Raw genomic sequence first — 12,450 nt, forward strand, 5'->3', positions numbered from 1 at the left:
GCACCCGGAGTCCCCGATTCTTCCAAATTGTTTTTGCCTGAGTGCTAGTCAAACGGGCCATCCTATTTTCTCCTATTTGCCTCCTTTGTTACCTACTTTATATCAACTACTAACACTAAACCATGATTCCTAAATAAAAAAAAAAGAAACTACAAAAGATAATATTCCAAGTTTTCTAATCCAATACTAAAACTAATAACAATAATTAGAGTCTTCGAAATCTTCCGCCAACGGCTGTCCTTCTTTCGATTTGGACTTGGAAACAGGTTCCGAACGCGCCACCATCAAATCAATTTTTAACATGCTGAAAAATTGCTCCTTTTAATCATGTTTTGCATATTTTCCAACAATTAGTATCATTAATCAAATATAAGTAAAATCTAACAATTATAACAATATTTAGCTAGAATAAAAGGGGCAATAATCATAAATTGAATAAAAATTTTGCACCTATCAATGTAGACTTCCTATTATCAAAATCACTTGTCATATATGCTTCGGTGCATCCGTCTAGTATGATCTTACTGTTGTCGAACTACAAACACAACTTAAAAATTCCCTTAAGATATCTAAAAATTCACGTGACAGCATTCCAATGCTCTCTACAACATCAATACTAAAAAAGACCTTTATACAAACACATCTAAAGGAACAATAATCTATTAAGTATAAACACAATTAGCAGCTTGCAGATATGGCTTATAGGGAGTTTTGAATGACGTAATGAGATCATGAACTGAAGCCTCAACAATATAACCGCGGTCTAGAAGCAGCTTGACTACCCATCAATCTATGTATCCCGAAGCTCCCGTCACACACGCCACATTCCCACCAGTCATCTTCCTTAGACCCCTTCCGGTAGTTAGACAATACATCAAACATGTAACAAACACAAATACATCCAATCAATAATTACAATAGATACAACAGATGGTACGAACATTGAATAATTTTTTTGATTATACAACTCTATGAACTATAATGAATAATCTTTATAATTCTTTTAGGAATACAAATTCTTACAAAATTAAACCGTTCTTGATTTAAAAAGTAATAAAATTCTTCTCCTTGAAACTTTCAACAGTGTCCTTCAGGCTCACTTCCAATGGAATGAAATTGATTCCCAAACCTTCTGTTTTCTCCATCGACACTTCGAATTCTCCCATACCGAAGGTGCTATTAGGAGAACCTCTACAATAAAGCCAGCACAATTTCAAGAATGTGAAAGTTTGAGCTACGACAGAAAAAGGCTGATTACCAATTAAAATCTTCAAGCCAGTTTTAAGGGGAAATGCTATGCATCTTCAAATTCAAAATTACCCTCCACTGGAAGGCCTATTAATCTAATGCACAAAAGCATTAGTTCCTAGTCTTGTTCTTCACGTAGATAACAAAATTCCATTAGAAGTTTGCCTATCAGAACTTGCCCTCTCTATTTCAATGATCCAAATGACATGAATTTTAGTGGTAACCTGAAATACAAAAACATGAAGTCCACATTCTTGATATTAAATTTTCTCTTAAATTTCTTGACTTATTGCTTTTGAGAATGTAATGCTACCAGTGTGTTCATATGTTTGCTGGCTTCTAAATGCATTCTAAATTCTAAAGGCCTCATCTACGTTTGCAAAAAAGTTAACCTCTACGCAAATACATCTTAAATAAAGAGTAACATTTACCACTGTGGTCATATGCAATTGCAGGGACTGATTCAAAAAATATATTTCCGACATTAGCACATTATATACAACCTGAAATCGGAGTACTGAAAAGAAGAAAAAGAAAAAGTATTGCCTAGTCAGCTTATGTTCAATAGACCATTAAGTCAAATTTCAATTCTTCATGATTGAAAATATTTGTAAAATCTGCAACGTTAGGCATATAATCTGCAGAAGCACTGGAGAACCTTGTAGAAAAAAACAATTCTACAAAGAAATCTGAGGAAGTGATTCTTTTCTCGAACCAGATGCTGAATGGACGCAAGTCTTGTCATTATAATTGAGAAGGGAAAATGAGACTCACTTATTTGGAAGTTGGAGAGTAGGGAAAAGTTGCCTCAGAATCTTGACGATCTCGGACCAGTGCACATTTTTCCCAACTACACAATATCTTCCATTAGCAGAAGGGATTTCAAAGGCATGAATATGTGCACAGGCAACATCTCTAACATCAATCCATCCAACACATGCATCAGGAAATGATTGAGCCCCTGCATTCCACACTTTCCATTAGTAATATCTTTGATCATAATCACTAATATCTTTGATTGTACCATGTATAATAATGTTTCTATGTAAAAGAATGCATATTACTTTTAGCCCTTAGAGGTTTACTGTTCGTTAAACAAGAAGAGATGACAACTGTTAAGAACAGAAGCAGATCCTGATTTTTGGAAGAAGTTGTGTGGTCTGCGCTGAAGGCTGCATAGAGTTGGTTTTGATTACTAATTTATGGGCAAGGCCTACAGGATAGGGGGAGTACTGTTATAAAGGACTTGAAAAACACCTGGGATAAAGGATGCATGATATAGCTAGGGGTAAGTACAGTTAACAACCCTTATTAATTATCATCAGTATGACCGTAAACAACTTGATAGCATTGAATTGATATCTTGAGCTATTGAGCTAGAAAAGCTTGAAGCTCTACATATGAAAAAGATTCATAGGGTACACGAGGTTGAATTAGATAACAATGTAACCAATGATTTGAGGAGCCTATGCCATCATTTTACGCATTGACACTTAAAAGGCTTACTTGCAAAGGATGAACTTTTGTCGTTTGAGAAAGCTACAAGCTAGACAGATCAATACAGAGGCACAACATCAATTAGCCATTCGATAGAGTACCATTTACTACATCCAGGACCAATCCTGCACTTAGATTGATAGAAGGCTGCAAAATGGGACCAAAGACCCATCCTGGATTGATTGAAACCATGTCAATGCCATGCTCCTTTGAGAATTTCCAAGCAGCATCCTCTGCTAAAGTTTTTGACAGTTGATACCACATCTGACAAACAAAATACAAAAACAAAAGTTGGTCTAAGTTCTATCAAGAAAGAAGTTTTACAAGTTATTAAGAAACACAGAATATTCTACAAACTTTTGCTTACCCTACTTAATCAATTAAAACAAACGTACTTCACATCCTCCCCTAACAGAGTAAAATTTTTTCAATAATTTAGAGATCTGTAATTTCTTGTGTGTTAAATCTGCAACTAATTAGAGAAGTTTTATTTCTTTATGCTTAACAAATGATACAGTACGTAAGACTAACAAGATTCCTGCAGACTCTTCATGTTTCGATCTCTTGATCAGTCAGTAAGAAATGCAAGTCCAGCTAAAATTTTACATTTCACCCTTGGCAGCATATCTCTCAAAACTAGTCAGCGGAAAATTCAGTCTCCTTATCTGAGTTTTATAGTTTAATCCTACAACCATCCTAGCTACTCAGCGTCCATATGCTACTATATCTTTTGAAACAAAGTCTTAAATTTCTAATGCTGTAATACTTACACTCTGAAATTCTTGAGAGCAGTTACTAAATGCATATATCGATGAGTGCATCATGTAGCTTTGGAGAGTGTAATGGAGCAAAGCCTTCATAACTTACAGATTGGTTTCAAATTTACCTAATTCTTACTCATTGTGCCGAATCACTTGTTCATTTTATATCTTGCAAGCTACTATTCATTGTAAATTGTTCAACCATCTTTGGAGCTGTCAATTATAATCCATCAAGGAACAATAACAACAAGAGCGTGCTTTTATTGCTTTCTCCTGTACATCTGAAATTTTTACCTTTATTTTGCAAAGAGTCAGAATAAACAGTTTTTCCTGGGATCTGTCATGAGGATTTTCTTCCTACCTCTTAGCTTGATTTGGTGCAAGTCAGCACCTTGCTACTTTTAGATGGTGTTCAAGACTATCTTACATGTTCTAGCAGGAAACATGCTACATTGGTGATGCCTGTTAAGAGAACAATGTAGCATTGGCACTTGCTTTCTGTGATAGATTATGATATTTGTCATCATTCCATCCTTATCCAATCGACTTTTTATTAAAGCGTATTCACAAATAAAACAATAACAGAGCAATTAACCATTAGTTTTGTCTAGTTAATGAGATCACAAGACTTGTTACTTCTGTTGACACCAACCAGACACTTTTCCTTGAAACTAAATTACTGAATTAGTAATAGCAGGATATTGCACCTTTTGCTCCTCACAGTATGATGGGTTAGAAAACCAACTTTCGTCAACAAATGAATCTTTATTTAGCTCTGGTTTTGCCAGAACTGCAGCCGTAGAAGATGTCAGGATTACTCTTCTGATAGATGAAACTTTTGCACATGATTGAAGCAGGTTCAGTGTTCCCTTTACTGCAGGGTCTAGTAATTCTTTCTGAGAAGCAAACAGGAAAATATGAATATGCCACAGATAAGTAAAACACTCCATTATGCTACTTGTGCGAGATAGCAATCAAAACAATGTCCCCGAGTATTACTGCATAAATTCAGTGGCTGTATCAACCACTAGGCTTTCAAGCATATTTCTGTTGAGTTGTATTAAACAGTTCCTAAAACAGTAGAATGAGCTAAAACCAGATTCAGCAGAAAATCTCCCATACTTGGTGATTAGAAATGGGACCATGGCCTGATAACAGAAGCAATTTGTCCTAGGTCTGAAGAGGACAACATCCTTGGTTCAAGTTCAGTTATGTCAATAATTAGTGCAACAAATACGTCGATCGTAATTCTAGCACCACAGTGGGTTGTTTTGACTGTAGGACTGCACTCTATATTACCCTATTGCTATTCGAAGGATAGTCATTGACCAGTATAATCTGCGAATATGTGCAAGATTCAAGCAACTTGAAGCTAAAGAGACACCCTGAAAATGGTACTTCATCCCACTTATTGACTCTTTTTCTGTAAGGAAGTTTTTTGAAACTTGCTGTGTTACATTATTTACAGTCTCAATGTGAACTTCCTGAATGACCTCACTTAAATGGGGTCAGATGCCTTGAGTGCCTTAAGCCCCCCACTCTCTCCGCCACTTGTAGTTATCGTCGTTACCTAAAAAATCTTCAATACAGTCATGAAGTAAATGTACCTTCGGATCGCTAACCGAAAAAATAACAGGAGAAGCGGTATGAAAAACGCCAGTACATCCTTGAACTATTTCGTCAAAGGATCCATCATCAAGTAAGTTCGCCTGAAACAACTTCAGTCTCTCCTTGGCTCCATCAAGTGACGTCAAATGTTCCGTCTTTCTTGGATCATCTGTGCCATATAACGGAACAGTCTAGTACATCAGTCAAAAGGTACTAAATTTGCAAGTGCATTGCCTTGGTAAAGTGTATTATCCTAGAAGACTGATGATAAAATCATCATCCAGGAATAGAGGATGCTGCGCCACGAAATTAAATGTGCCAAAATCGGCCTGTTGGGAAATGTAATTGGCAATGTTTTTGGTTTCACTTTGGTACTGAAGTAAGAATACATCTTTCGTCTTTGGCCTGAAATCCATTGCTGATTTTCCAAAACGTAAAGGGCTAGGGCAAATTGTGAAAACCATTAGTTATCAACTTATCATAAGGCTTAATTAAAGTTTACCCGCTTTAATTAGGGGGCAGCTGTGCTTCATCACCCAATATTCATTTTATCTTCACTTTGCAACCCCGGAGTTTAACAATTAAAAGTAACAAAGATGGTTTTAATACCATAATTGCCTTTGGCCTTTGACTGCTATTTCATTTCCTGAGATTGTATTTCCATGTTTACCTCTGAATTTCAGAGTCTGAAATAAGAGGGATGACTCAATTTCTAACTGTGCAAAAAACGCAGACACCCTATATCAATCCTAAAGGGCATAATATATCCATATAGATTATGTGCTTTTGGGTGTATATTTCAAAAAAACCTTTACTATAGTAGCCCATGTTAAAAACTTTTACAATAAATAATTTGTTTGAATTTGATATTTTTGAAAATGTATTTTGAAGTATTTTTATAATTTAAAAAACATTTTAAATATTTTTTTTTATAAATTTGTTTAAAATATCACTATCCCCTCCTTCCTTCCCCACCGTCATTGCCACCGCCTCTTGCCCACCCTCCTCTCTCCTCCCCTCCCTCCTCTCTTGTGATTAAGAGGAGAAGAAGTAGGGGAGGGGAACGGAGGGAAGGGCAAGGATGGAGGGAGGAGGAGGAGGAGGGGACGTAACTGGTGATGGATGATAGATGGAAGAAGAAAAGATAGTAAATCTTGTTATTGTTTTATTTATTTATTTATTTTTTGGTAAATTATACTATTTGAGAGATTTTGGAGTTATTTTTCAAATTTATTACTATAAATTCCACAAATAAAAAGAGCTTGTGAGAAAAACACACAACCCAAATCAAAGCCTAGATAAAACGAATACAAGCTGAAAAAGTGAAATTGACCCATAACACAGGTGCTAAATTGTAGGGGTGGCAATTCGGGTCCAAATCAGGTTGGCGGGTCGGGTTCGGGTCAACCCGTCAGAAAATTTGTTGATCCGAACCCGACCCGCCAACCCGTGACGGGTCAGGTATGCTGACCCGAACCCGAAAATTTCAGGTTGACGGGTTGGCGGGTCGACCCGAAATGACCCGAAATTTAATTTTAATTTATTAATTTATCACTGTAATTTCTAATAAAATCAATTTCTCACAAAACTAATTACATAATCAAGTAATAAAAATTTAAATAAATAATTCCAAACCAAATCTAAAATAAATTAAACACCATAAAAGTGTTTTATCCCAAACAAAATATAAAATAAATTAAAACAGTATAAAAGTAAAAAATAATATAATATATTATTTGTCCAAATATAATAATTTCAACTTCACACAAATTAAATAAATTCATTTAGGATTAAGTAATTAATGCCTTTGAAAAAAAAAATAACTTAGTTTAGTTAGATAGAATTATTTTTATGTTTATTAAATTATTTTTTAATTCGTAAACGGGTCATATCAGGTCACCACGGGTTGACCCGAAATCGACCTGTTTTCTTTTCGGGTTTATCGGGTCCAACCCGATTCTGACCCGAATTCCCGAAACCTCAACTCAAACCCATTAATTTCGTGTTAGGTTCGTGTCGTGTTTTCAGGTCGTGTCAAAAATTGCCACTCCTACTAAATTGTGACTAAACCTTATCACACAGACCTCCACACACGCATTTAGAAAAAGAGACAAAGATAGTCGAGGTCCTCGAGGAGTAAAAACTAAAAGGTCACTTACTGGCATCTCGAACAGAAGCTTTAACTGTATAACCCCGGCCAAGTAGCTGCTTGACCAGCCATGAAGCTATGTAACCCGAAGCTCCAGTCACACACACCACTTTATCCTCTCCTGGTCCACTCATTCTTCTCCAAGCTCTTTTTGTGAGTGAATTTGTTACCTGTCAGCCTTGCATCCAAGGATCACCTCACGGGGCCATTAGTAGCAGAATGGATATGAGAGTATCCATCCATCTGGCAGACTCAGAAAGAGATCAGGTCGGTGAAGTCTTTAAATGAGGCTGAAAGTGACGAAAACATCAACTGGTATTTTTGCAATTTGCATAGCTCATGGATGGCGTTTAGTTTAGCCATTGGGCCCTTGGTGTTGCCCATACATGGTCAATGGTCATGTGCACGTATGGTTAGAACAGTTCCACTTTTAGTGTGGTAAAGTGGTTTGTACCATAAAAATGGTACTATTAGACTGACATGAAATAGTAGCGTGTCATCTGTGCTCCTTTTCTTTAACTAATACAGGGAAATTAGATAGTATTAAGCAGAGCTTGCATGCTCTTAACATTTGGTTAGATGAAGAATGAGTTAATCCCAATCTTAAATGCTAATGCATCATGGACTATCATGGGACGGTTGTTTCTTTTGTTTGGACCCTTGTACAGATACTGTAAAGTTTTTGTGATGATATATAAATCTAACATTTTGACAAAAAAAAAAAAAAAATTGTGGGGATAAGGGGCGGAATGGTTATAAGGAACGATGGATGATTTTGTGTAAAATATACATGGCATAATTCTGTTTGCATACGGCGTCACTCACTTTCAACAAAATTTTATGAACCCCACACATGATGTGAAAAATAAGGTACAAGATGAAATTTGAATCTTTTATATATATATATATATATATATATATATATATATATATATTTATTTATTTATTTATTTATTTTTACTATATCTTAATTGTAAACTTTCAGGAACGGTTGCTTCTTGCAACCATTGCAACCGTTCCTGTCCCTCTCCCAATTGTGGAGGACCAACAAGAGAAGCAATCATTCCTAATGGTTGATGACCAAGATTTGGCCAAAAAAATGTAAGTTTCAGATTATATGTATCTTGTACATTACTTATCACATCATGTGTGGTGTTCACAAAATTTTATTTTATAATTATATGTTATTAAAAGTGAGTTATACTGTGTGCAATGCAAATTATATCTTATGTAAAATGTATAAAATCGGCCCAAACGATTTTTCTGACAACCATTCGGGCCGCGTCCGTTAATTGTAGCATCATAAGTTCGAAAATGTAAAGAAGACCAAAAAACGAAGACAACAACTGGTAACCGGCTTCCTTTTTATTCTACCCAGTTCGTAGAATGCTTGGAATAATAAGGGGAGTACCGGGTTGGGACCAAGCAATGGTGCAACGAAGGTTTTACTTTAGCGGAGAATAGTGCACAAACATATTACAAGTTAATACTCATCACAAATTTTTAAGTTATAAGCTTAGAATAAGAATAACTATTTAAATATTTAGTAACTGGGATTTATGATATAACAAAAGAAATTCTAAAGTAAAATAAAATTGCCTTTAAAAAGTAGAGCTTAGCAAAAGAGTCAATCGTTGAAATAGATTTAATGGAGTTGACAAAGATCAATGCTTGATCACATAGACAAAAGTTGAAAATTTTAGTGTTTTTTTGACTAATACTTCTATTTTTTTTCCTTTTTTAGTTCAAGTTGATTTAGCATTAATAATTTGTACCTGTGGTTAAATCTTCCTTTTCTTGTGTTTGATTTCTTCTATTTATCTTGTCTTTTTTTCGTTTTATTTTGCATGTGAATATAGTGTTTCTTAAGTTACTATGTTAAGGTTATCATAATTATATCTAATATATGAATGATTTGGATAGCGGGTGCCTAATAAGGAGGCCGCAGATGTGAATTTTTTTTTAAGTGTAGTTAATTTGTAAGTGTCTAAATGCAAGGGGCAATGATTGTGTATAATCATATGGTAAGTTAATTTAATTATATTGATCCTTTTTTGAAAAAAGAAAAAAAAATTAAGTAAGTGCAATTTAAGTTGTTAACTAATACTAACTGGGCATCTCCCAGAAAAATCCATAAAGGACATAGTATTTACTTAGTTATTATTTAAAAGTTATACTAACTACTAATGGTATAAAAATATCAAAATGAAAACTGATATATATGCTAATATAAGGAAACTAAGATTTGAATTGCTATGTATAGGATATTTTTTACAAATAAAATTAAAGGAGATTCTTTAGTTAGTATTTAAAAGTAGTATATAAACACAAATACTAATTATATACTAAGATTAGTTTTATAAGAGATTTGTATTGTATGCTAATATAAGAAAATTAAGAGTTGGTTTTAAAGAGTGACATTTAAGTAGATTCTTTAGCGCAAGTGATAAAAGTCAATTGAGAAATTAGGACTTCATGAACAAGTTTAAAAATTTTTTGGAAGCTGACATACATTTTTCAAGAAGCTTGGGGCTACTGCCCATGACCGAGTAACATTTTTGTGGGGGATGGCGGCCCAATCCACAATGGTGAAACACTCAATGAGAGCAATAGAAGAAGATATTTAAATGGGCGAATATATATACAGGTGGAAGGTATGAAGTTTTAATTTTGGATGCATCACCTAATGCATATACCATTTTTCCCTTTAATATATAGAGTAAATATTATATGCAGTAACAATGTGTATACTATCACTGTTAGATGCACGACAAATATGTAAAATTTGGATTTTAAATTCAAATTCGAACTATGTGTCGTACATCCAATGATGAAAATGTATATGATATCAGTATATAGAAAATTAATCCTAATATATATACCATTTTTTCTCCCCAGTCGACCATTTTCGCTCTTTAAATGCCATGTCTTAATAATTCAATTTGATATTTGAGTTTTACCTATTTATGTATTTCAACAACCTTTACCTAAATGGGGTTCTTATTCATGAAAAATTCTATAGTTTTCTTGGGAATCATTCTCACACTTTTTATCCCTCACTAATAATAGTTGTTTAAATTTTAAATGATTGAAACTATTAGAATTAAAGGATTCAAAACACTTATTTCACCATTCAATGGTGAATTTAACTTGAGAGTATGATACTCAAAAGGGATTGTTGATTCTGTTCTTGTCAATTATAAAAGTATTCATACTTTTAGCTTTTAGTTTTGTATTTAATTTATCATAATATGATACTCAAAAGGGATTGTATCACATTATATAAATTAAAAGTATAAAAGTTTTTAAAATTTGATACAATAATTGAATATTTAGAATACAATAAATTTCTAGCCCATTGTTTGTAAAGAATCTAATCTATCTCTTAGTTAGCATGACAAACCATTTTAGTCCCTTAACTTTGTAAAGTTGGCTAATGTGGTTTTCACGAATGGCCATTTGAGAGTTGCTACTAGAGTTAACAGAAGAAACATTAAGATTTTGTAAAGCTCCTAAAACTCACTCAAAATATTTATTGTTGATTGAAAACACCTCAGATAAAGTTTTGAACATAAATTTAAGCACTTTTCCTTTCTCTACTCAAAATGTGATGATAACTACCAAACTAGCATGAAAATGCTAGACTTTTTCAGGACGCCTTAAAGTAAAATTCTTGAGTTTTACATTTAAAATTTGAATTTGATTTGTTGCTGAGGTATAATACGAAAAAGATTTATTCTTGCATTTTTTGGTGAATCTTAAAAGTTTTATAATTTATATTGTATTTTTCATTTTTTTTAAGGATTGGCGAGACAAATATAGAGCCATAGTTTTGTTGTAATTTATACTCACCTCACATACAAATTTTTGTTATACACTTTTTGCATGAATATAACTATATTTTTGTCACACATTTTAAGCATAAAATCCAACATTTTACATTTTGTGCTTTAATAGTTACATCAATATCATAAAAACAACAATCAATCTCAAAGTATATTTATTGAGATACCTAATTTAGGATATAAATTTTAAGATATTATAGAAAAAATTGAGAATTGTTTGAGTTTATTGAGTATTTTTCATGATATTTTAACTAGAAAAAGGAATGACTACTTCAATTTATGTCTAAAATTGTAGTGTAGGTGTTTTCAATTTAATGAAAATATTTTTTCACCGTCCTGAAGTTCGTTGGGTATTTTTCGACTTTTGCAAATTATTTAGATTTTTTCAAACCGTTAATAGTTTTTGGTTAGAATTCCTTTTTGGTTTGTGACTAATTCCTCTATTTCATACATCCTTTAATGCGCTTACTTACTAATACATGATCTACTCATTTTTCCTCCATAAGTGTAATGAAGTAAGAAGGCTGGACCGGAACTGAAGAAACGAGCTAAGAAGAAGAAACAAAGAAGGCGTGATGTCAGAAGCTGAAAGCGTGAACTTTTGCATAGGAGAGTCATCGAAGGTGTGCTATCAAAACCATGCCTTTGCTGGGTTTCATCTGTTCCTAACCGAAGCTGAGGACCACTGCAACTTGCAGCTATAATTGGAGACTTGTTTAATTCCCATTGGTTCAGTTGAAAGTTTGTTAGCATAGATAGTGATATAAGCAGGCATGTCTGCTGCATTTTAGGTAGCTTTTGTCTTTTTTCTAGATTTGGTTTTAGAGATTTGGGATACCAATCTCATTTTCCCTCGTCTCAAGTTTTCCTGCAATTTTTTTCGCCTTCCTTTCTAAATTCGTACTCTCTATTCTTGTAACTTGATATTGAAGTTTTATTAATGTAAGTTGAGTTTCTTCTTTTCTAATCTATAAGTTCACTGTTCCATTGATTATAGATGAGGTTATTCCATTCTGAGTTTGGTACATTTTTCATATTGCTGCAACTCTGGTTTTTGTATCATAACAGTGGTATCAGAGCTAGCTACGAGCCATTGGAAATGACTAAAACACAAGATGAAATGATAAGGAAGGATTTAACTAAGTTGGGAAGTGTAGTTAGGACCTTCGCCAATAGGAATGATGGACTGGAGCAAGCTGTTAGGACAATGGAACATAGGCAGGAGAGTAGGGCTGCAAACGAATCGAGCCGCTCGCGAGCGGCTCTAGTCAAGCTCGAGTCGAGCTCGAGCTGGCTCGAGTAGAAATCGAGCTCGAACTCGAGCTCAAAATATTAAGCTCGT

General features: G+C 34.0%; 1 protein-coding gene across 3 annotated transcripts; it reads right to left on the bottom strand.

The window, feature by feature from the left end:
• Positions 1-707: 707 nt before the first annotated feature.
• Positions 708-7,517, bottom strand: LOC140035289 (phenylacetaldehyde reductase-like). 3 transcript variants are annotated; one of them, XM_072075644.1, is made up of 6 exons: positions 7,274-7,516; positions 5,114-5,283; positions 4,214-4,402; positions 2,847-3,009; positions 2,023-2,209; positions 708-852 (listed from the first exon to the last, which is right to left on the bottom strand). In XM_072075644.1, the coding sequence occupies exons 1-6, from the start codon at positions 7,395-7,397 to the stop codon at positions 786-788; spliced, it is 900 nt and encodes a 299-aa protein (XP_071931745.1). In that variant the 5' UTR covers positions 7,398-7,516; the 3' UTR covers positions 708-785. The 3 variants fall into 3 exon arrangements, with proteins under 3 accessions (XP_071931745.1, XP_071931744.1, XP_071931746.1); XM_072075643.1 differs by lacking the exon at positions 708-852 and adding an exon at positions 897-1,191 and having other exon boundaries at positions 7,274-7,517; XM_072075645.1 differs by lacking the exon at positions 708-852 and adding an exon at positions 1,726-1,765.
• Positions 7,518-12,450: the final 4,933 nt, after the last annotated feature.

The sequence above is a fragment of the Coffea arabica genome, chromosome 2c (assembly GCF_036785885.1).
Source record: "Coffea arabica cultivar ET-39 chromosome 2c, Coffea Arabica ET-39 HiFi, whole genome shotgun sequence".
Lineage (NCBI taxonomy): Eukaryota > Viridiplantae > Streptophyta > Magnoliopsida > Gentianales > Rubiaceae > Coffea > Coffea arabica.

Coding starts and splice junctions, on each gene's coding strand:
- LOC140035289 (XM_072075643.1), bottom strand. CDS start 7,397: ATGAGTGGACCAGGAGAGGATAAAGTGGTGTGTGTGACTGGAGCTTCG. Junction 5,284..7,273: donor AGCTTCTGTTCGAGATGCCA/GTAAGTGACCTT, acceptor TATATGGCACAG/ATGATCCAAGAAAGACGGAA. Junction 2,210..2,846: donor GGTCCTGGATGTAGTAAATG/GTACTCTATCGA, acceptor TGTGGAATGCAG/GGGCTCAATCATTTCCTGAT.